This window comes from Pogoniulus pusillus, chromosome 29, assembly GCF_015220805.1.
Source record: "Pogoniulus pusillus isolate bPogPus1 chromosome 29, bPogPus1.pri, whole genome shotgun sequence".
NCBI classification, from domain to species: domain Eukaryota; kingdom Metazoa; phylum Chordata; class Aves; order Piciformes; family Lybiidae; genus Pogoniulus; species Pogoniulus pusillus.
In genome coordinates this window covers 1,393,219-1,416,288 of record NC_087292.1, presented here as the reverse complement: position 1 = coordinate 1,416,288, position 23,070 = coordinate 1,393,219, and the positions used below count along the sequence as shown (strand labels likewise).

The 23,070-nt window shown below is 64.7% G+C and overlaps 1 protein-coding gene across 10 annotated transcripts in view; it reads left to right on the top strand.

Moving 5' to 3' along the window:
- EPB41L1 (erythrocyte membrane protein band 4.1 like 1) overlaps positions 1-23,070 on the top strand; it is a 96,126-nt gene that overhangs the window by 32,957 nt on the left and 40,099 nt on the right. For 9 of the 10 annotated variants that reach the window (XM_064167764.1, XM_064167759.1, XM_064167765.1 and 6 more), the window contains exons 3-4: positions 20,362-20,578; positions 21,311-21,475. In XM_064167764.1, the coding sequence (XP_064023834.1) occupies positions 20,378-20,578; positions 21,311-21,475 (366 nt within the window). In that variant the 5' untranslated portion in view covers positions 20,362-20,377. Of the gene's footprint in view, positions 1-10,503; positions 10,582-20,361; positions 20,579-21,310; positions 21,476-23,070 lie in introns of those variants that run through there. The other variant, XM_064167758.1, reaches the window with a different exon arrangement.

Here is a 23,070-nt window from a genome sequence, read left to right as displayed (position 1 = left end):
AAGGGGCTGCAGGAGAGCTGGGGAGGGACTCTGGACAAGGGCTGGCAGTGGCAGGCTGAGGGCCAATGGCTTTGAGCTGGGAGAGGGGAGAGGGAGAGTGAAGCTGAGGAAGAGATTGTTGAGAGTGAGGGTGGGGAGAGACTGGCACAGGCTGCCCAGGGAGGCTGTTGATGTCCCCTGCCTGTTCAAATCCAGGCTGGCTGAGGCCTTGAGCACCCTGGGCAGGTGAGAGGTGTCCCTGCCCATGGCAGGGGATTGGCACTGGGTGAGCTTTCAGGTCCCTTCCAGCCCCACCCATGCTATGATTCTATGCAATGGGCTTAGGCTGCTCTGTGCACCCTGCAGCAGAGGGATGCCGCTGTGGGCAGGCAGCAGGTCACTGCCCCTCTCCTGAGGGCCATACCAGTGGGGCACAGTCTGGGGGTGTGGGAGCCCTCTCCTGCCTGTCAGCTGTGTGCAGGAGCCCAGCAGGCTGCTCTGGGGTCAGAAGTGTCAGCGCTGCCTGGCAGGCGCATGAGGAGCGAGCAGAGGTCTGTGCTGCTGCCAGCTGCTGCCATGGTGCCAGTGCAGAGCTGCCCCACACGTGGCCATCAGCCTGGCCTTGCCGTGCTCTGCCAGCCCTCCTCAGAGAGGTGGCACAGCCCCAGCTGGGGGCTTATCCAGAGGGTGGGTCCCAGAGCTTGTGGCTGTGGTGTCCCACAGGATCCCTGCCCCCGCGGAGAGCATCTCCTCCTCGCTGCCTTAACTCTGCTCTTGCTGCCCACCTCACCCAATCCACCACTTGGCAGCTCCAGCCTGGCCACTGGACACCTTAGTGATGGAGCCACCTCCCCTCGTGGTGCTCAGCAGCCCTGGGTTTGACTCCTTCTGCCTGCCCTGTGTCACCAGGCAGGCTCTGAGCTGGAGGGACAGGAGCTGGTCTGAGCCTGCAGTTTCACTGGGAGCAGCCTGCTGTGGTTAGCTGCTGGTGGGCTCCAGCTGCTGCTACCAGCCTGCATGGGCTGGGCACTGCAGCACTACCCTGGGCAGACCACTCCAAGCTCTGAGAAGCCTTCCAGGGCACAAATAGTTCCTGAGCTCCAGCCTGAGCCTCCCCTGGGGCAGCCTGGAACCATTCCCCCTGCCTCTGGCCCTTGGCACCAAGCAGCAGAGGCTGCCCCCTGCTCACTGCCCCCTCCCTGCAGGCAGCTGCAGAGAGCAATGAGCTCTGCCCTCAGGCTGCTCTGCTCCACCTGCACACCCCCAGCTCCCTCAGCCCCTCCTCACCCCCAGCTGCTCCAGGCCCTTCTCCAGCCTGGCTGCCCTGCTCTGGGCAGGCTCCTGCCCCTCAGTGTCCTTCCTGCAGTGAGGGGCCCAGAGCTGAGCACAGCACTCGAGGGGTGGCCTCAGCAGTGCTGAGCACAGGGGGGTGGGCACCTCCTGTGCCTGCTGCCCACCCTGCTTCTGACAGCAGCCAGGATGCCACTGGCATCACTGCCCACCCTGCTTCTGACAGCAGCCAGGATGCCACTGGCATCACTGCCCACCCTGCCCCTGACAGCAGCCAGGATGCCACTGGCATCACTGCCCACCCTGCCTCTGACAGCTGCCAGGATGCCACTGGCATCACTGCCCACCCTGCCCCTGACAGCAGCCAGGATGCCACTGGCATCACTGCCCACCCTGCTTCTGACAGCAGCCAGGATGCCACTGGCATCACTGCCCACCCTGCCCCTGACAGCAGCCAGGATGCCACTGGCATCACTGCCCACCCTGCTTCTGACAGCAGCCAGGATGCCACTGGCACCACTGCCCACCCTGCTTCTCACACCAGCCAGGATGCCATTGGCCTTCTTGGCCAGCTGGGCACTGCAGGCTCATGTTCAGTCACTGCCAACCAACACCCCCAGATTTCTCTCTGAGTCACAGCTTTCCAGCCACAGATGCCAGGGTCTGTGCTTGCTGGCCAGGGCAGGCAGGTCACTGGCAGTGGGAGGATGTCTTTGACTCACAGAATTGCCCTGCCTGGAAGAGACCTCTAAGATCACTGAGTCCAACCCAGCCCCACCATGGCCACCAAACCCTGGCCCCAGGTGCCATGGCCACACAGTTCTGGAACACCTCCAGCCATGGGCACTCCAGCAGCTCCCTGGGCAGCCTCCGCCACTCCCTGACCACTCTGGCACCAAAGACATTTGTCCTCCTCTCCAACCTAACCCTCCCCTGGTGCAACCCAAGACCATCTCCTCCTGTCCTGTCATTTGTTCCTTAGCTCAACAGACCAAACCCCTTCTTACTCCAACCTTCTTCCAGGGAGCTGCAGAGAGCAATGAGCTCTGCCCTCAGCCTCCTCTTCTCCACCCCAACCCCCCCAGCTCCCTCAGCTGCTCCTCCCCAGCCCTCTTCTCCAGACCCTTCCCCAGCTTGGTTGCCCTCCCCTGGCCCTGCCTGTGGTGTGAGCTGGAGGGAGAACTGCTCTGCTGCAAGGGGAGCACATAAGAAGAGGTTGTGGGTGTCTGGAAAAGGCCTCAGATGCTCAAACATCCACCTGTGAGACTGCCCCCAGGGAGCAGTGGGATGTGAGCAGGCCATGCGGGGGGGGGGGGGGGCTTGAGCCCAGCCTGTGGGCAGGAGGGGTCTGAGAGAGCTGTGGTGTGCAGCAGGCAGCAGCTGGCAGAGCCTCCCTGACAGGCACCTGCATGAGCCAGGCAGAGGCCAGAGCTGAACCCCAACACCCTGCCAGCTATAGGCATCAAGGGCACGGGGCTGGAGCCCCATGGCACTGCCAGGGCGCTGGTGGCAGCAGGAGAAGCTGAAGGCTCTGCTTTGGAGCCAGCAGCACTCTGTCAGCTGCAGTCTGCTCCCTTAGGGCAGAGAGGAGCTCCTGGGGCTGCTCCCACAGGAGGCTCCCTGGGCAGCTTCTTCACCTTGCTGCAGAGCTGCTGCTCTCTGAGGGCCTCCAGACCACCTCTGGGAAGGACCAGGGCAGGACCAGGGCTGGACCCTGATGGAACTGAGAGAGCATTTTTTAGGGAGCTGTTTAGTTTGAGGAAGAGGAGGCTGAGGGCAGACCTCTGCTGTCTGCAGCTGCCTGAAGGGACATTGTGCAAGAGGCTGCTGCTGGGCTCTGCTCACAGGTAGCTGGAGGCAGAACAAGGGGGAATGGCCTCAAGCTGAGGCTGGGGAGGTCTGGATTGGACATCAGGAGAAAGCTTCTCACAGGGAGAGTGGTCAGGGACTGGAATGAGCTGCCCAGGGAGGGGCTGGAGTCACCCAGCCTGGGGGTGTGTGAGGCTGGTTTGGATGTGGTGCTTGGGGCTATGGCTTAAGGTGACTCCTGTGGAGCAGGTTCTAGGTTGGACCTGGGATGCTGAGGGGCTCTGCCCACCTGCATGCTGCTGTGATTTTCCTGTCAGGACGGGTGCAGGTCCTGCTGGTGAGTGGTGGTCACAAAGGGTAGCTGTCCTAGGGCTGAAGGAGCTGCCATGGGTTTTGCCTCCCCTGCAGGGCTGGGCTGGCTGTGAGGCTGCTCCTGGGGCCTGGGGGTGGCAGGGAGCTGCTGAGCTTGAAGTAGTGGAAAGGAGAAGGAGCTCTGCTCTGACTGCTCAGGTCAGGGACAGCCCAAAACTACACTGAAGGCACTTTGGTGGGATGCCAGGGATGTGCTCAGGTAAAGCTGTGGGGCAGGTGGAGCTGCAGGGAGAGGAGTTTCCACCACAGGAGACTGCTGTTTGACATCTCTGGCAGTGGCATGGGCAGTGGCACTGAGGCACCCTCAGCAGGTCTGTGCATGGCACCAAGCTGGCACCGCAGGAGGGAAGGGCTCCATGCACAGGGACCTGGGCAGGCTGCAGAGCTGTGCCCAAGCCAAGCTCCTGCAGGTCAGCAAGGCCAAGGCAAGGTCCTGAACCTGGGGCAGGGCAGTGCCAAGCACAGCTCCAGGCTGGGTGAGCAGTGGCTGAGGGCAGTGCTGAGGAGAAGGCCTTGGGGGGCTCAGGTGGTGCCAGAGTGCCCAGCAGCCAGCACTGGTGGCTGCAGCCCAGAGCCAGCTGTGTGCTGGCTGCAGCCAGAGCAGGGAGAGCAGCAGCACAGGGAGGGGATTCTGCCCCTCCAGTCTGCTCTGCTCAGCCCTCACCTGCACCACTGCCTCCAGCTCTGGGAACACAGCACAAGCAGGACCTGGAGCTGCTGCAGAGGCTCCAGAGGAGGCCAGCAAGAGGAGCAGAGGCTGCAGAAGCTGTGCTGTGGGGCCAGGCTGGGAGAGTTGGGGCTGTGCAGCCTGGAGGAGAGAAAGCTGCAGGGAGAGCTGAGAGCAGCCTTGCAGTGCCTGGAGGGGCTGCAGGAGAGCTGGGGAGGGACTCTGGACAAGGGCTGGCAGTGGCAGGCTGAGGGCCAATGGCTTTGAGCTGGGAGAGGGGAGAGGGAGAGTGGAGCTGGGGAAGAGATTGTTGAGAGTGAGGGTGGGGAGAGACTGGCACAGGCTGAGGGTGCTGAGACACTGGCACAGGTTGAGGGTGCTGAGACACTGGCACAGGTTGCCCAGGGAGGTTGTGGAGCACAGAAGCACCCAATGTGATCTTCGATCACATTGGGTGCTTCTGTGCTCCACAGCCTCCCTGGAGGTGTTCAGCATCAGGCTGGTGCTGGTGGGAGCTGTCCCTGCCCATGGCAGGGGGTTGGAGCTGGATGCGCTTTGGGATCCCTTCCCACCCGACCCGTTCCAGGGCGGTAGGATGCCAGGGCTGTCAGGCTGCCCTGGATGGAGCTGCTCTGTCTGTTGAGCCAGGTGGCATCAGCTGATCTCTTGCAGCATCCTCCCCGCTCCGCAGGGGCTGGCAGGGGCAGAGTGGGCACCGGCAGGAGGAGGCTGCGTGGCCCTGGGCTGCGGCGTCAGGCGCAGCTCCGTGAGTCAGCGTTTGGCTGCCGGTGACTCAGAGCGGCGCTGCCAGGCTGCCATTCATCCTCTGCAGGGAGGGCAGTGCCAGAGGAGGGGCTGAAGATGTTTTCCCTCATCTTCTCAGCTTTGCCCAAGCCTGGGCTCGGCCAGCACCGAGCCGTGGTCTGCCTGTCCCCTGCCTGGCAGTACTGGGGCAGAGGGTTTTGCTGCCCTGGCACCTTAGTGAGCTGGTGGCTGCAGCCAGCCAGCCTTGTCCTAACCCGGGGGTACAGTCCCCTGGAGCTCATCAGTCCCTCCCGCGGCCAGGCAGGGAGCATGGAGCACAGGATCAGAAGGTGCCAGGGGTCAGAAGGGACCTCCACGGATCTCTGAGTGCCGTCCTGCTGCCAGAGCAGGAACGAGCTCCCCGCTCCCTCCTGTGCCCTGCAGGCTGTGCTGAGCAGGTGTGGCTGTGATTTGCATGAAGAGTGGGGGGGTCACCTGCTGCCTTGTCCCGGTGGCAGGCAGATGCCCCCTGGCACAGCCTTAAGTGCCCTGCGCTGTGGTGAGCTGGCTGGAGGGCAGTGGTCGAGCTCTGTCGTGCTACAAAACCATCACCCAGGCATCTTTCCACCACCTTTCTGGGCTCAGATACCTCACCTTGAGGTGTAAATTCTCAGAGCTGGCCTCTCGGGGGGCTTGGCTCTGCCCTCGAAGCTGCAGCTCACAGGGGTGTGGAGTCCTCAGTGCCTGCGTGCCCAGGTGGGTGCTTGCCAGCCTCTGAGTGCCCTCTGAAGGGCTTCTGCAGACCAGGTGCCCTGCATAGGCTGAGGCCTGACGTCAGCAGGTTGTCTGCTGGCATTTGCAAGCCGTGGAGGAGCTTTCCATTTGTCCCTGCTTTGGGTGTCTCTGGTGTGCAGGCACTCAGGTGCCCAAGGACAGAGTCTGTGGGCACAGGAATGACTGAGCGAGCCTGGGGAAGGATCCTCCTGGCAAAGCAGCGCTGGAGCCGGGTGGGAAAGGTTGTTCAAGGCCATGCACATCTTTTGCCATCCATCACCAGGGAGGCAGCCCTGTGAAGGTTGTTGTCTGCTGTGGGCAGGTCTGCCCACCCGTGCCCGGGTCCTTCCCAGCACATGCAAGCTGGGCTCTGGCTGCCGTCCCTGGCCGCGGCTCAGCTCCTGCCTTGTGCCGTCTCCCGTGACACCTCCCTGGTCCTTCTGCTGTCTGTGAGATGCCTCAGGGCATGGAAATTTCCGAGGTACAGTTTGCTCTGCTGCAGCTGGAATCCAGCCCTGCTGCACGTGGGCTGGCTGTGGGAGCGGGCGCTGCGGAGCCGGGCACTGCGGGCACGGACGGGCACCGGTGCCACCGCGGCCCCGGGACACGGACTTGTGAGGTGGTGGTGGCGGTGCCCGGTGTGCCTGCTGCTGTGGCGTGCAGCACAGGCACACTCCAGAGAGCTGCCTCTGCATCTCGAGTAGGAAACAGGCGGGGAAGGCAGCCTGGGCAGGGCTGGCTGCTGCCGAGAGACAAAGAGGCGGCGGATAAGGGAGGATGCTCAGCAAGAGGGAATGGGAGTCAATCCCGGGAGCTGGCTGGCTGCTCTCTGGGTACCTCTGGCATGGTGCCACAGCAGAGCTGGGGAGTGGCATCCCAGCTCCTGGGGGCGGCAGCTGGCACAAGAGGAGAGTGGTGCCCGGGAGTGTGTGGTCTGTGAAGGTGGGCGTGGGGCAGCTGCGGGTCTGCTCCTGCAGAGTGGGTGGCAGGGCCTGTGCCCTCCCCTGGGGGGCCCTTTCCTCCTTGCCCTTGAGGCTTAGGCGGCTGAGCCCTGGCCCAGGGCAGTGGGGTGCTGGGCTGCTCCCCACAGCTCCCCACAGGCTGCAGGTCAGGCCCGGGGGTGCTCCAGAGAGGCCTTTGGGCACCCTGGGCACTGCCCCAGACAGGGTGGGGGGTGTGGGCATGGGTGGGGCAAGCCTGGCCGGAGCTGGGAGGTCCCCGCGGGCTCCCCGCAAGCTGCCACAGCTCCGTCCCGTGGGCAGGGCACAGCCTGCCCTGCCCTGCTGCCCGCTGCGGCGGTGGGGGGCGCAGGAGCCCGGCGTGGGCAGCCCTGGCAAGGGGCTGGCTGCAGCCGCAGCGGGGGCAGGACCCAGATGCCTCCTCCGCAGCATCGCTGCCGCTGCCTGCGGCTGCCGCAGCCCTGCCCGCACGGCCTGAGCCCTGCCCGCCGCACGGTGCCCCTCGGTGCCCGCTGCCGGGGGCAGCCCAGGGGCGGCCTCTGTGCCGCTCGCAGCCGCTGCGGCTCCTGCTGCCTGCTTCGGCCTCTGCCCTGGCTGCGCTCCGGCCCCGCTGGCCCCGCAGCGTTGCCTCTGCTGGGCAGTGCTGCGCTGCAGCTGTGCCACGGCCGCGGCGCCTCGGAGCTGTCCTTGCCCTGGAGCCCCACGGAGGTGTCCCAGAGGCTGCACTGCTGCGCCGGGAGGCTGCAGCGCAGGGCTCTGGGCCGTGGGGGTGGGCAGAGAGCTGGAGCTGCTCTGCGTGGGGACAGGCGCAGAGCGCTGGGGCTGAGCAGGCTGCGGAGGAGAAGGCTCCAGGGACACCTTCCTGTGGCCTTGCAGCCGCTGGAGGGGCTGCAGGAGAGCTGGGGAGGGGCTCCTGGGGCTGAGAGGACTGGGGGGGATGGATCCGAGCTGGAGGAGAGGAGATGGAGATCAGACCTCAGGAAGAAGTTGTTCAGCAGGAGGGTGGTGAGAGCCTGGCACAGGTTGCCCAGGGAGGTGGTGGAAGCCTCATCCCTGGAGGTGTTTAAGGCCAGGCTGGATGTGGCTGTGGGCAGCCTGCTCTGGTGTGAGGTGTCCCTGCCCATGGCAGGGGCTGGAGCTGGATGGTCCTTGGGGTCCCTCCCGGCCCTGGCACTTTATGATTCTGTGACCTTTCTGTGCACTCAGGAGGGTTCCTGCTGGCCTCCTGCTGCTCACTGCAGCTGTGCATCTTCACCAGTGGGCAGGCTGCTGCTGCCCCACAGCTGGCCATGGGCAGGGGCTCAGAGCCTCCGACCCAGCTCCTCAGCAGAACACTGAGCCCCGCGGCGGGCAGGAGGCTGAGCTGCCAGCCCTGTGCCACCAGCTCACCTGGGCACACTCTGGGCTCTCTGTGTCCAGATCCTGCTGGGGCTTCTCTCACTGCTGGGGATGTGCTTCGTGGCTGTGCAGCCCTCACGGAATCACAGCGTGGCTGGGCTTGGGAGGGACCTCTGCCAGGAGCTGAGCTGAGTGCCCCCCGGCTCAGAGGGAGCTGCCTCTGCTTCTGTGCCTGTGCTTTGGGTGGCAGTGGGGAAGGCTCCTCCTGTGCTGGGTGGGCTCACAAGAATGTGAGGAAGCAGCATTCTGAGGTCAGCAGGGGTGGAGGGAGCAAGGAGGGACTCACCAGCAGCCCTTGGAGGAGCCTGGCTCAGGGGCATGGCTCAGTGCTTGCTTGCAGGGGCACCTCTGAGGTGAGTGGGGGCCCAGGCTGCTCCCTCCCCCAGGAGAGGGATCTTGGTGTGGGTTTTGGGGGGGATGAGGAGGTGCAGGATCAGGCCCAGCCCAGGGGTCACATCTCTGTGAGACAGCTCAGGCTCTAGCTGGGGCCTTGCTGAGCCTGGTGGCACCATGGCCGTTGGGGCTGCTGCTCACTGCTCTCCACAGCTCCTTGGAAGCAGGGATGGAGCAGGGAGGAGCAGGGATGGAGCAGGGAGGAGCAGGGATGGAGCAGGGAGGAGCAGGGTGGGGGTTGGCCTCCCCTCCCTCCTAACAAAGGGTGGGAAATGGCCTCGAGTTGCTCCAGGAAAGGTTTAGGTTGGAAGTAAGAAGAAACTGACTTGAAAGGATTCTCAAAGCCTGGCACAGGCTGCCCAGGGAGGTGGTTGAGTGCCCACCCCTGGAGGAGTTTCAGAGGCACAGAGAAGTGGTGCTGAGCCCCAGCCTTGGTACGAGGTAGAGGATGTTTGGAGTTGGTGATTGAGTCTATTCCAGCTGCAGTGATTCTCTGGTTCTGTGGGTTGGCAGCACTGCTGGCACCCTCCTGCTGGCCTGGGTTGGCAGCACTGTTGGCACCCTCCTGCTGGCCTGGGTTAGCAGCACTGCTGGTAGCCTTCTGCTGGCCTGGGTTGGCAGCACTGCTGGTACCCTTCTGCTGGCCTGGGTTAGCAGCACTGCTGGTACCCTCCTGCTGGCCTGGGTTGGCAGCACTGCTGGTACCCTCCTGCTGGCCTGGGTTGGCAGCACTGCTGGTACCCTCCTGTTGGCCTGGGTTGGCAGCACTGCTGGTACCCTCCTGTTGGCCTGGGTTGGCAGCACTGCTGGTACTCTTCTGCTGGCCTGAGTCCTGCCCTCCAGTGCGTGAGGCATGGGGACCTTGGGCACTGCTGGGGCTGTGCTGAGACTCTGCCATCTCCTTCCTTCTAAAGGGAGGAAAGTGCTGCCTGGGTTGGCCTCTCTCCCCTGGGGCTCATTTGCCTCTCCTTAGAGTGAAAAGTAGAGGAGCTCATCCATGGGGCAGCTCCCCCCTGCTCCCAGCAGCATCTGCCACCCTCAGCATCTGCTACCCTTAGCTGCTGCAGGGGTTCCTGGCTGCCAGGCTCTCCTCGGCGGTGCCCAAGGGCAGGACCCGCGCCCGGTGGGGCACTGGGGCTGAGTGGGCTCTTGTCCCTGGGCATCCAGTGTGGCCAGGCTCTGCCTGCCTGGACCACCTGGGCAGGTGCCCACATGCCAGTTAGCAAGAGCCTGCCAGGAGCCTGCCAGCAAGGTTTTGCCTGGCTTCTGCTTCTTGCCCTGGGGCTCTTGAAGGCTTGGCATGCTCTGCAGTTTCCATCAGCATGTGTCCAACCCGGGGGGTGCCACCTGGGCACTGCTGCTCCCAGCAGGCTGCCTGTGCTTGGTAGATGGTGCCCAGCCCCAGCCAGCCCTGCCTGCACTCTGGGGTGTTCCCCACTGCTCCCTGAAGGCAGGACCTGTGGCAGTGCCAGCTCTGGGCTCTCTGGGGGGTCCAAGGCACCCCTGCAGCGCTGTACCAGGCCTCAGTGTTTGCTCTCTGGTGGTGCCCCTCTTGGGGCACAGTGGGGCAGGGCTGTGCTGGGTGCCAGGCTCTGCTCTGCTCCTCACCGTGCACAGGGGCAGTGAAGGAGCTTCTGCTCAGCCCTCGCTGCTGGTCTGTCTCCAGGCTGCCCAGTGCCAGTGGGGTGCACGGGGGCACGTTTTGGAGGTGGCACAGCTGCTGGCTGCCCTAGGAGCCGTGTAGAAGATGGAGGAGGTGATGCAGGAAAGTGCCAGCTTGACTCGGGGTGAGGCTGCAAGGTGTGCCCAGGTGCCAGGGCAGCAGCTGAGCTCTGCCCCTGCTGGGCCATGCGTAGGGAAGGATCGGGGCAGGGTGGCAGCCGGTGCTGGCTCTCGGGTGCCCGGCTCGGGGTGAATCAGCTGTTTGCAGGCAAAGGGGGGGTGATGGGGCTGGCACCCACGTGGCATCCTCCTGCCACGCCGAGGTGGTGCAGGCACGGAGCCGGCAGAGAGGGGCAGCCCACAGCGGGCCGGGAAGGCAGCGCAGCTGCCAGCCTGGCTGCGGCTGCGGCAGGCACTGCGTGGGGGGGGGGTCGGGGCTGAGGCAGAGGCAGCGCTGCAGAAAGCTCTGCCTCGGACGCGGCGGCACTCAGGCAGCCACAAGCTGTGCTGGAGGCATGGGCAGCTGGCACCAAGGTAGGGCTGGCATGGCCGTGGCGAAGGGATGCTCTGCGCTGCTGCTGCTGCCTGCCTGCCGGCGGGATGCTGGCAGGAGCTTGGGCTTCAGCTGGCAGTGGGCACCCGGCGTGAGGAGCACCAGCCTGGATGGGATGAGGGTCCTGCAGCCCGGGTCCTGGGGCACAGGGTACTTTTGCGGCTGGGGAACAGTTGTGGGCAGTGCAGAGCCTGCCCCTGCCGGACCTGCGTAAGGAGTGCAGGCTGCAGGAGCTGGGGGCTGGCTGCAGGAGCTGGGGGCAGGCTGCAGGAGCTGGGGGCAGGCTGCAGGAGCTGGGGACAGGCTGCAGGAGCTGGGGGCAGGCTGCAGGAGCTGGGGGCCGGCTGCAGGAGCTGGGGGCAGGCTGCAGGAGCTGGGGGCAGGCTGCAGGAGCTGGGGACAGGCTGCAGGAGCTGGGGGCAGGCTGCAGGAGCTGGGGGCAGGCTGCAGGAGCTGGGGGCTGGCTGCAGGAGCTGGGGGCAGGCTGCAGGAGCTGGGGACTGGCTGCAGGAGCTGGGGGCTGGCTGCAGGAGCTGGGGGCAGGCTGTGTTGGGGGTCTCCTCCTTTAGCATTACAAGGGTCTGGGCTGGTGTTTGGCCTTGCTGCAGAGCAGCAGGGGAGAGCTCTCCAGGCTGCCTGCTGCACTGCGGAGGGGGTTGGGGATTTGCATGTGCCCCGGTGCCAGGCAGGGAGGGCTGGGTGGCAGCAAGGGCTGGGTGGCAGCGAGGGCTGGGTGGCTGTGGGGCTCAGAGCTGCTGTGTCCTGCCGAGGCTTTGGGATCCTCTTTCCTTGTTCCGTTTTGCTGCCTCCCTGGAGGGTACCCAGGGCTCAGGCTTCCTGCATGTGCCCTCACCCTGCCAGTCCCCTCACCCTGCCTGTCCCCTCACCCTGCCTGTCCCTGCTGCCCCCTCACCCTGCCTGTGCCCTCACTCTGTCTGTGCCCTCACCCTGCCTGTCCCCTCACCCTGCCTGTGCCCTCACCCTGCCAGTCCCCTCACCCTGCCTGTCCCTGCTGCCCCCTCACCCTGCCTGTCCCCTCACCCTGCCTGTGCCCTCACTCTGTCTGTGCCCTCACCCTGCCAGTCCCTTCACCCTGCCTGTGCCCTCACTCTGCCTGTGCCCTCACCCTGCTGTCCCCTGCCTGTCCAGCCTCTGCTCTATGGCAGGGGTGCTGCAGCCCTAGTCAGCTCCTCTGTTGCTCTAGGAGGCTGGCAGGTACCTGGACCCCCTGCCAAGTGCCCTGCAGCCACTGCCACCCCTGCAGGATGGGCACAGCTTGCTCCCAGTCTCTGCCTGTCCTGCAGCAGCTCTGTCCCGCAGCGTGGGGCTGGGCTCTGCTGTCCGGATCAGCCCCAGGGACCCTCAGCAGCTGCAGAATGCAGTGCCAAGGGGGAAGGGCACTTGGGTGGTGCTAGAGCCCCTGGAGCCCTCTTTGGGCTCTGCTGGCTCCTGCCTGCCTTTGTCCCTGCTGCTCCAGAAGCGAAGCTGCAGAGCAGAGCCGAGCAGAGCCCTCAGCGGGGCCAGAGCTGGGGGGGGCAGAGGCCAGGGGGATGCTGAGAGCAACGGAGGGGCAGGGGCGAGGGGAGAGGCGGCTCAGGCAGGGGGCTGTGGGGGCTGGAGGCAGGGTGAGAGGCTGGGGGCAGGGTGCAGGGGGCTGGGGGCAGGGAGCAGGGGCTGGGGGCAGGGAGCAGGGGCTGGGGGCAGGGTGAGGGGGCTGGAGGCAGGGTGCAGGGGCTGGAGGCAGGGTGAGGGGCTGGGGGCAGGGAGCAGGGGCTGGGGGCAGGCTGAGGAGGCTGGAGGCAGGGTGAGGGGGCTGGAGGCAGGGTGCAGGGGCTGGAGGCAGGGTGCAGGGGCTGGGGGCAGGGTGCAGGGGCTGGGAGCAGGGAGCAGGGGCTGGGGGCAGGCTGAGGAGGCTGGAGGCAGGGTGAGGGGGCTGGAGGCAGGGTGCAGGGGGCTGGAGGCAGGGTGAGGGGCTGGGGGCAGGGTGCAGGGGCTGGAGGCAGGGTGCAGGGGCTGGGGGCAGGCTGAGGAGGCTGGAGGCAGGGTGAGGGGGCTGGGGGCAGGGTGCAGGGACTGGGGGAAGGGTGAGGGGCTGGGGGCAGGGTGAGGGGGCTGGGGGCAGGGTGCAGGGGGCTGGAGGCAGGGTGCAGGGACTGGGGGAAGGGTGCAGGGACTGGGGGAAGGGTGAGGGGCTGGGGGCAGGGTGAGGGGGCTGGGGGCAGGGTGCAGGGGGCTGGAGGCAGGGTGCAGGGGCTGGAGGCAGAGTGAGGGGGCTGGGGGCAGGGTGCAGGGGGCTGGAGGCAGGGAGCAGGGGCTGGGGGCAGGGTGAGGGGGCTGGGGGCAGGGAGCAGGGGCTGGGGGCAGGGTGAGGGGGCTGGAGGCAGGGAGCAGGGGCTGGGGGCAGGGAGCAGGGGCTGGAGGCAGGGTGAGGGGGCTGGGGGCAGGCTGCGGGGGGAGGTGCGGGGGCAGTGTCTGAGGAAGCCGAGAATCCACACTCCTGCTGGGGGGGAAGGGGAAAACACCCAGGGAAGGAGGAGCAGGCAGGCGGTGGGAGGAGACCCTGGGCATGCCGAGCAGGTCCAGCTGGGCTCGGGCATGGTGCCCACCTGCCTGGCTCTGGGGCCTGGGGCTTCAGCCAGCCCCCAGCCTTTTCACCTGGGGTTTGCCCTGGGGAGAGGATGCCCCAGGCCTGCTCTGGTCCAGGGGCAGCAGGGGGGCGCCAGCCCTTGCTGGGAGTGGTGCCTGGCACATGGCACCAGGGAGCGTGGCTGTGGAGGACTCCTGCAGCCCTCAGCCTGCAGAAGGGGCCTGGGGAGATGAGAGGCTGGAGAAGGTGAAAGTCACCAAGTCCAACCATTAAAGGTGATGCCAGCCACTGCCTGGGCCACTGCCAGCCTCAGCCTGGCAGCTGCTCTGGGCCTGGCTTTGCTCCTACAGGAAGATGCATGAGCCAGGCTAGGTGCTGGGCAGGGCTGGAACAGCCTGGAGAGGCTGCCTGGCCTGCAGGGTTGGGTCCTGCTCCTGCCTGGTGGTGTTCAGAAGCCAGGGCAGTGACCTGGGCAGCATGGGCACAGCTCTCTGCTCAGCTGCAGCTGCGCTCCAGAGCTCCTGGGAAGCTTTGTGGTGGCAAAGACATCAGTGAAGCTGTGCCTTGGCAGCACGCTGAGGCTCCTGCCCTTCCTCGACCTGTGCCCCCCTCACTGGGCACCTGTCCTGTGAGGTGGAGCAGCAGGAGCTGAGTTTGGCATCCAGAAAGCAGTGCCCAGGACCAGCCCCTTTGAACCAGGGTTGTTCCAGCCAGAGATGCTCCCACTGCAGTCACCTTCTGTGCTGTGGGGATGCCCTCAGGGGCTTGCTGGGGCTTGCTCCTGCTGCTCAGGTCTCAGCAGAGTCCTCGCAGGTGCTGCAGCCTGGCAGAGGGCACAGTCAGGTGCAGGTGGGCATGCTGGCCTCGGTGGCCTTCTGCCATGGCTGGGCCTGAAGCAGCCTCAGGTGCAGCTGACCAGGCTCTGGGCATGGTGGCAGCATCCCACTGCTGGCCTGAGCCCTGGGGCCTAGGCACCGCCATCTCCAGGGGCTTGGCACTGCCAGGCTGAGGCTGACCCTTGGTGCCCAGCCAGCCTCAAGCCCCCTGGCCCCACTGCTCCATACTGGCATCCTCTGCTCAGCTCTACTGTGGTCAGAAAGAATGTGGGCACACAACCCCAGGCAGCAGCACTGCCACGGGCATGGCACCAACACCCCTCTGGCTCCTGAACGCAGCTCTTGTGGCTATGCCCAGGAGCATGGCAGTGCCAGCATGGCCCTCCCCTGCCTGCACTGCCTGTGCCAGGTCTGTGCACACCTGCAGGGCTCAGCTGCAGCAGTGCTGTGTCCCCAGGGCTGCTGTGTCAGGGCATCTCCCAGAGCCCTTTAGCCCGGTGCAGGGTGGAGCCTTGCCAGCATGGCTGCAAGGAGAGGCTGAGAGGCTTCCTGCTCCACCCTGAGCCCATCCTGCTCTGGGGGCATGGAGGCCTCATTCTTCCTCCCTCCCTGTGCCAACTGCTGGGGCAGGAGCAGAGCCCCGGGCATGGAATCAGTGGGCCCTGCTGCACAGGGCTCACTGGTGCCCAGATTTCCTCTGTGCCCATACAGAGCCATGGGACAGGTGGTGCCAGGGTCATGCTGAGATGGAGAAAGGGAGCAGTGGCCAGGATGCCAAAGCAGGCTGGCAACAGAAGCCAGGCCACAATGGGAGCAGGGATAGAATTGTTGGGGTTCAAAAGGACCCCAAGGACCATCCAGCTCCAACCCCTGCCATGGGCAGGGACACCTCACACCAGATCAGGCTGCCCACAGCCACATCCAGCCTTAAAACATTCCAGGGATGAGGCTTCCACCACCTCCCTGGGCAACCTGTGCCAGGCTCTCACCACCCTCATGCTGAACAACTTCTTCCTAAGATCTGATCCCAATCTCCCCTCCTCTAGCTTGGATCCATTCCCCCCACTCCTGTCCCTTCCTGACACCCTCAGAAGCCCCTCCCCAGCTTTCCTGCAGCCCCCTTCAGACACTGCAAGGCCACAGTAAGGTCTGCTTGGAGCCTTCTCCTCTGCAGCCTGCACAGCCCCAACTCCCTCAGCCTGTCCCCACAGCAGAGCAGCTCCAGCCCTCTGCTCATCCTCCTGGCCCTGCTCTGGACACCTTCCAGCACCTCCAGACCTTTCCTGTCCCAGGGGCTCCAGAGCTGGGCACAGTGCTCCAGGTGGGGTCTCAGCAGAGGGTGCAGAGGGGCAGAATGCCCTCCCTTGCCCTCTGCCCACACTGCTCTTGAGATGGTTCCTGGGGGCTTGCCCTTTGCCTGGGCCCCACCTGCCTGGCACTGCTGTGTTGCACTGCCAGCTTGGAATGGGCTGCCCAGGGAGGTGGTGGAGTGGCTGTGGCTGGAGGTGTTGAAGCCAAGCCTGGCTGGGGCACTTAGTGCCATGCTCTGGGTGACTGGGCAGGGCTGGGTGCTAGGTTGGGCTGGCTGAGCTTGGAGCTCTCTTCCAGCCTGCTTGGCTCTATGGTTCTATGAGGCAGGTGCTGCAGCTGAGAGCTCAGGTGCCCTGATCTTGCCCACTGTCAGAAGGTTTGCACTGGAGGCTACCATGGAAAATCAGAGCTGGCTTGAGGGGGAGCTGGGATGAATTCCCATCCTGCTACCCCCCTCAGGGTTTGCTGCTTCTTGGTGCAGGGGGAAACAGTTGGGAATTGCACTCAGAAAGCCTGAGTGCAAAAGCCTCAGCATGGGGTTGGGCCCTGAGGAGTGGAGGTCAAAGGAGGAATTTCACCTCGGTTAAAAAAAAATCAGCCAGGGAGAGCCAGGCAGAGGTGGCTGAGAATGATCCCTGCAGGGAGTGGTGCTGGGAGCAGGCAGCTGATGGAATTTGCAGTGGGAGAGCAGCAGCTGTGAGTCCTCTGTGGCAACAGGACACCAGTGGTGACCTCTGAAATCTCCTTCTGCACGGGGGGCTGGTAGGAGAGTCCTGGAATGGGCTGGGTTGGAAGGGAGCCTGAAGCTCAGCCAGTGCCAATCCCCCTGCCATGGGCAGGGACAGCTCCCTCCAGCACAGGCTGCTCAAGGACTCATCCAGCCTGGTACTGGACACCTCCAGGGAGGCTGTGGAGCACAGAAGCACCCAATGGGATCAAAGATCCCATTGGGTGCTTCTGTGCTCCACAGCCTCCCTGGGCAACCTGTGCCAGTGTCTCACCACCCTCAGCCTGTGCCAGTCTCTCCCCAGCCTCACTCTCAACAATCTCTTCCCCAGCTCCACTCTCCCTCTCCCCTCTCCCAGCTCAAAGCCATTGGCCCTCAGCCTGCCACTGCCAGCCCTTGTCCAGAGTCCCTCCCCAGCTCTCCTGCAGCCCCTCCAGGCACTGCAAGGCTGCTCTCAGCTCTCCCTGCAGCCTTCTCTCCTCCAGGCTGCACAGCCCCAACTCTCCCAGCCTGGCCCCACAGCACAGCTTCTGCAGCCTCTGCTCCTCTTGCTGGCCTCCTCTGGAGCCTCTGCAGCAGCTCCAGGTCCTGCTTGTGCTGTGTTCCCAGAGCTGGAGGCAGTGGTGCAGGTGAGGGCTGAGCAGAGCAGACTGGAGGGGCAGAATCCCCTCCCTGTGCTGCTGGCTGCTGTTGAGCTGATGTTTCCCAGGGCCACTGCTGCCTTGTCCTGCCTGTTCTGGCCCAGGAGAGTGGTGGCCCTGGGGCAGGGGAGTGCAGTCCTGTCTCTTGGCATGATCCAAGCCCCTGTGTGGTGACCTCAGCACTTGCACAGCCAGCATGGCAAGCAGCAGCGTCACTGCCCGCTGGGCAGGGCAGAGGGCTGCTGCCAAGCAGGCTGACCTGGCTCTGTCTTCTCTGCCTGTCCCTGCTGTTGTCTCCTGTCTGCTCCCTCCCTCCCCCAGCAGCCACTTTCAGCACTTTGTCTGGGTAGGGCTCCACATCTCCTCTCTGTGCTGAGCACAGCAGCGAGGCAGAGGTGGGACCTGAGCTGCGCCCTGAGATGTCTGTGAAAGGGAAGGAGCTGAGAGCAGCCCTGAGGAGAAGAGAAGGCTTGGAGGAGACCTTGGAGTGGCCTTCCAGGAGCTGAAGGGGGCTCCAGGAGGGCTGGGAAGTGGCTATGGACAAGGGCTGGGAATGAGAGGTGGAGGAGGAGGAGGAGGAATGGGTTCAAGCTGGCAGAAGGGAGATTGAACCTGGATGTTAGGAGGAAGTGAGGGTGGTGAGACACTGGCACAGGTTGAGGGTGCTGAGACACTGGCACAGGTTGCCCAGGGAGGTTGTGGAGCACAGAAGCACCCAATGTGATCAAAGATCACATTGGGTGCTTCTGTGCTCCACAACCTCCCTGCAGGTGTTCAGCACCAGGCTGGATGAGGCCTTGAGCAACCTGTTCTAGTGGGAGGTGTCCCTGCCTATGGCAGAGGTTGGCACTGGATGAGCTTTGGGGTCTCTTCCACCCTAAACCATTCTATTCTATGCCCTGGGGGTGCTCAGCATGAGCCAGCACTGTGAGCTTATAGCCCACAGTGCCAACCACATCCTGGGTGGCATCACAGGCAGTGTGGCCAGCAGGCCATGGGAGGTGATTCTCCTCCTCTGGCTCTGCCCCTGCGGGTCCTCACCTGCAGTGCTGTGTCCTGCTCTGCAGCTCTCAGTGCCAGGCAGACAAGGACCTGTTGGAGCTCAGGGGAAAGAGGGCAGAGTCAGACTGGGCATGAGGAGGAAATGCCCTGCAGTGAGGGTGGTGAGGTCCTGAGCCAGGCTGCCCAGAGAGCTGTGGAAATGTTCAGGATCAGGCTGAGCAATCTGATGGAGCTGAAGATGTCCCTGCCCGTGGCATGGGGGTGGGCTGTGGATGGCCTTTGAAAGCCCCTTCCAAACCCAGCCATCCTGTGGTGCCAGCAGTGCTCTTCCCCTGCCCACCTTAGCTTGTGTCCTGACCAGCCTCCTGATCCCCCATGCCTGCTAGAAGAACATTTGGCAACTTGGGGCTCCTCGGAGGTGAAGGTGGTAGGGTGCCAGGCCACCAGGCAGCTCCTCTAGTAGGGGGCAGGATGCCAGGTCACCAGGCAGCTCCTCTAGCCCCAGAGTGGCCATCTCTGTCACCTGGAGCTGCCCTGGCACCTCACCCCTGTGCTGCTGTGCCTGGGGCAAAGCCTGCTGAGGGAGAAGCCAGTGCTGCTGGTGCCAGCTGGGCTGTCATTCCTGAAACAGCTCTGGAATGTGCTGGGTGGATTCCCACACTCCACATCGGGGCTGGAAGTGGTGCTGGGGGCACCACTCCTGGCACTGCTCATCTGTGAGCAAAGTGGGCCATGGGCAGCTGCAGACACTCTGGTGGGGACCATGCCAGCTGGTCCTGCACGGCTGGGCACGGCCCAGGGCACCCAGCAGTGGGCAGCTGGGGAGGCCTGAGAAGCCCAAGTGGTGGCTGGGGGATGGCCACCAAAGCCCCTGTGTGTGGGGGGCACGGCAGGAGCCAGCAGCACTTGCAGGGAGGGGATTGTGCCCTGGCACTGGGCTCTGGTGAGGCCACAGCTCAGCAGCTGTGTCCAGTTTGGGGCACCTCAGTACAGGAGAGCTGTGGAGGTGCTGGAGGCAGTGCAGAGGAGGGCAGGGAAGCTGGGGAAGGGCTGGGGAAGAGATCTGATGAGGAGAGACTGAGGGAGCTGGGCATGGTTGGTGTGAGGAGGAGGAGGAGGCTGAGGGCAGAGCTCATCACTGCCTACAGCTGCCTGAGAGGAGGCTGTGCAGAGGCTGCTGCTGGGCTCTGCTCACAGGTAGCTGGAGGCAGAACAAGGGGGAATGGCCTCAAGCTGAGGCTGGGGAGGTCTGGATTGGACATCAGGAGAAAGCTTTTAGGGAGAGAGTGGTCAGGGCCTGGAATGAGCTGCCCAGGGAGGGGCTGGAGTCACCCAGCCTGGGGGTGTGTGAGGCTGGTTTGGATGTGGTGCTTGGGGCTATGGCTTAAGGTGACTCCTGTGGAGCAGGGCTCTAGGTTGGACCTGGGATGCTGAGGGGCTCTGCCCACCTGCATGCTGCTGTGATGCTGTTTCAAACCCAGGAGGGCTGCTGAGCTGTGGCAGTGAACCCCTGGCACTGTGGCAGTGAGCCCCTGGCACTGTGGCAGTGAGCCCCTGCCATGGGAATTGCCTCCCCCAGCCTGTACCTGTCCCTGGCTCTGCTCTGGCCCCTGGCACCGGACAGGCAGCTGGGGCTGGGCACAGGCTGCAGGTTGTGTCCCCAGCAGGCAGGGTCTGGCCGTGGGAAGGCAGCAAGAGCTGCTGGGGAGCCCGGAGGGCACCGTGCAGCCTGTGGGGGTGTCCCTGGCTGCGGCTTCCTGTGCCAGGGCAGCCTTTAGCCGTGCCCACCGCCTGGCCCTTCCTCAGCAGCAGTGCCAGAGGAGGGCCGGGGGCAGCAGGGGGCTGTGCAGCCATGGCACACGAGTCCTGGCCCCTGGCTGCAGCGGGTCCCTGCCGCCGGTGTCCCTCTGCTGGCTCAAGCTAGGCTGGAATCCTGCCCTGCTGTGCTGCTGCCACTTGCCCTTGGCCAAGCCACCGCCGGGTGCCCAGCTGGGGGCTGCAGGGCTGGGCAGGTGCCACATGTGCCCAGGCAGCTGGTGACATAGAATCATAGAATCAACCAGGTTGGAAGAGACCTCCAAGCTCATCCAGTCCAACCTAGCACCCAGCCCTAACCAACCAACCAGACCATGGCACTAAGTGCCTCATCCAGGCTTTGCTTGAAGACCCCCAGGGACTGTGCCTCCACCACCTCCCTGGGCAGCCCATTCCAATGCCAATCACTCTCTCTGCCAACAACTTCCTCATCACATCCAGCCTAGACCTGCCCTGGCACAGCTTGAGGCTGTGTCCCCTTCTTCTGCTGCTGGCTGCCTGGCAGCAGAGCCCAACCCCACCTGGCTACAGCCTCCCTGCAGGCAGCTGCAGGCAGCAATGAGTTCTGCCCTGAGCCTCCTCTGCTGCAGGCTGCACCCCCCCAGCTCCCTCAGCCTCTCCTCACAGGGCTCTGCTCCAGGCCCCTCCCCAGCCTTGCTGCCCTTCTCCAAACACCTTCCAGCACCTCAGCATCTCTCTGCAATGGAGGAGCCCAGAACTGGACACAGCACTCCAGGGGTGGCCTGAGCAGTGCTGAGCACAGGGGCACAAGAACCTCCCTTGTCCTGCTGCCCACACTGCTCCTGACCTCTGCTGTCTCTCCGTGTGGGTGGCGCTGGCAGAGGGTGAGCAGCGGCCATGACGACAGAGACAGGCCCTGGCTCCGAGGTGAAGAGCGCCCAGGAGGAGGCTCCGCAGCAGCAGCTGGAGGCAGCTGGGCACGGCCCCACCGGCACCAACTCCACCGGCACCAACCCTACTGGCACCAACCCCACCGGCCGCGACGCCGAGGCCAATGCCAAGCCTGGGGCGCAGGCTGATGCCCGCAGCGTGGAGCCGGTGAGTGGATCGTGGCCAGGCAGAGAGAAGTCCTTTAGAGTGAGGCACTGGCACAGGCTGCCCAGGCAGGCAGTGGATGCCCCCTCCCTGAAGGTGCTCAGTGCCAGGCTGGATGAGGCTCAGAGCAACCCGGGCTAGTGGGAGGTGCCCCTGCCCAGGGCAGGGGCTGGATCTAGGTGATCTGTGAGTCTGGGTGCTGTGGCGTGGCAGAGGAAGCTGCAGCAGGGGCAGGGGCTGTGCCACCGTGTCTGTGCCACCGTGTCTGTGCCAGCAGGGCTGCGTCCCGGCGGGGAACCCTCTGCAAGCAGGGCACCACCTGGGCTCCGCCAGCTGCCTCTCAGCTGCTTGCAGGCCTCCTTGCAGGCAGGGTGGGCAAACGGAGCCCCAGGGCAGCCTGAGTGCTGGCTGCTGGAAATGGCACTGGGGCAGGGCAGTGGGTGGCCCTGTGTGCCAGGACTGAGCTGTGCCTGGCACGGCTGGGGCCGGTGGCTGCACCCCAGTGGGGCAGGAGGGCTGCAGGTGCCAATTGACCCTGGGGCTCTCGTGAGCATCTGTTTGCCAGGGCCCCCGTCCGTGCTGGTGGCATGGGGTGGGAGAAGTCCTGCTGGCTGCAGAGCTGTGCCCATCAGCCTCCCTCCTGCCCGCCGTGGGAGGGCTCTCCCAGCTCTCTGTCTGCCCACCCAGCCGCCCTGGCAGCGGTGCCAGCTAACTCTGCCTGTGCCCCTGCTGCAGGGCACCGAGATGGAGGAGAAGGACTACAGTGAGACAGATGGGCTCTCGGACAAGACCACCCCCAGCAAGACCCAGAAGTCCCCCCAGAAGAGCACCAAGAAGGTGAAGAGTGCAGTCTGCAGGGTGACCTTGCTCGACGGCTCCGACTACGAGTGCGAGGTGGAGGTGAGTCCTGCCTTCGGGCAGCTGTGCTGGCACCAAGGAGGGCACAGCTCTCAGCCCAGCCCGGGGCTTCTGCCAGGGCAGCTTGGTAGGAGCTGTCTCTTAGGCAGGAGGATGCCCAGGACCTGCCATGGAGGATGAAATTCCTAACTAAGGGGAAGGAATCAGGGCCGCCAGAGCCTGCCTGGGAATTCCAGCCCAGGGAATCCACACTTGGCAGCAGCTGGCAGCAGCAAGCAGTGTCTGGAAAGCTGGATGGGTGGGGGCAGAGCTGTGCCTGACAGCATGTGCAGCACACAGCCACGTGCCAGCCTGGCTGCTGGCACCTCAAGCCTGGCACGCTGGCTGTGCCCTGCGCTGGGGCATCAGCAAGCGCTGCTGTGTTGAGGCTGGCAGGTGTGGGCCCTCACAGCTGCCCTGGGTGGGTTTGTGCCCACCCTCCCTGTGTTCATCTTCTCACAGAATCACAGAGTTGTTTGGGGTGGCAGAGCCCTCTGAGGTCATCCATTCCAACCACCATGGCCACCAAACCCTGGCCCCAGGTGCCATGGCCACACAGTTCTGGAACACCTCCAGCCATGGGCACTCCACCAGCTCCCTGGCAGCCTCTGCCAATCCCTCACCACTCTGGCACCAAAGACATTTGTCCTCTTCTCCAACCTGACCCTCCCCTGGCACCATTTCAGGACATTTCCTCCCCTTCTATCCCCTGACCCCAGGCAGCAGAGCCCAACCCCAGCTGCCTGCAGCCTCCTCTCAGGGAGCTGCAGAGAGCAATGAGCTCTGCCCTCAGCCTCCTCTTCTCCACCCCAACCCCCCCAGCTCCCTCAGCTGCTCCTCCCCAGCCCTCTTCTCCAGACCCTTCCCCACCTTTGCTGGCCTCCTCTGGCCCTGCTGCAGCTCCTCAGTGTCCTTCTGGGAGTGAGGGCCCAGAACTGAACCCAATGCTCAAGGTGTGCCCTCAGCAGTGCCCAGACCAGGGGCACCATCCCTGCCCTGCTGCTGCCTACACCATTGCTGATCCAGGCCAGGCTGCTGGTGCCCTCCTCGTCCACCTGGGCACAGCCTGGCTCCTGTTCAGCTGCTGTCACCCAGCACCCCCAGGTACTTTCCAGCTGCCCTGTCCCAAGCCTGGAGCATTCCTGTCCCTTGCTGGCACTCCCATGGAGCTGGCAGGCCAGGAACTGGGTGGGGAGGTAGTCAGAGCCTGGGCATCATCCTCTGTCTGCCTGTGCCCGTGTACATGGGCACATTCTGGGGGCTGCACCCTCCTGTGTGCCGGGGCAGGTGGCCCAGCACCCTGCTCTGGCTGTAGGCCACCCACTAGTCAGGCAGCATCACCTGTGTGTGCCATGGGCACACAGGTGGGTGTGCTCCTGGGGGTGGCTGTCACAGCAGGGAGGGACAGCAGGCACTGGTAGCTGGCACAGAGGGCTGCTTCAGCCCCTGGCAGCACAGCACCTCTGCCTTCTCAGGGGGGAGCTGCCAGGATTAAATCTGGAGTTGAGGCTGGATTCTGTGGCAGGGGCAGAGGCAGGTGGGTGAAGGACTCGCTGGGACCACCTCTTTCTGTGCCCAGCACTCACAGTTGTGCCCTG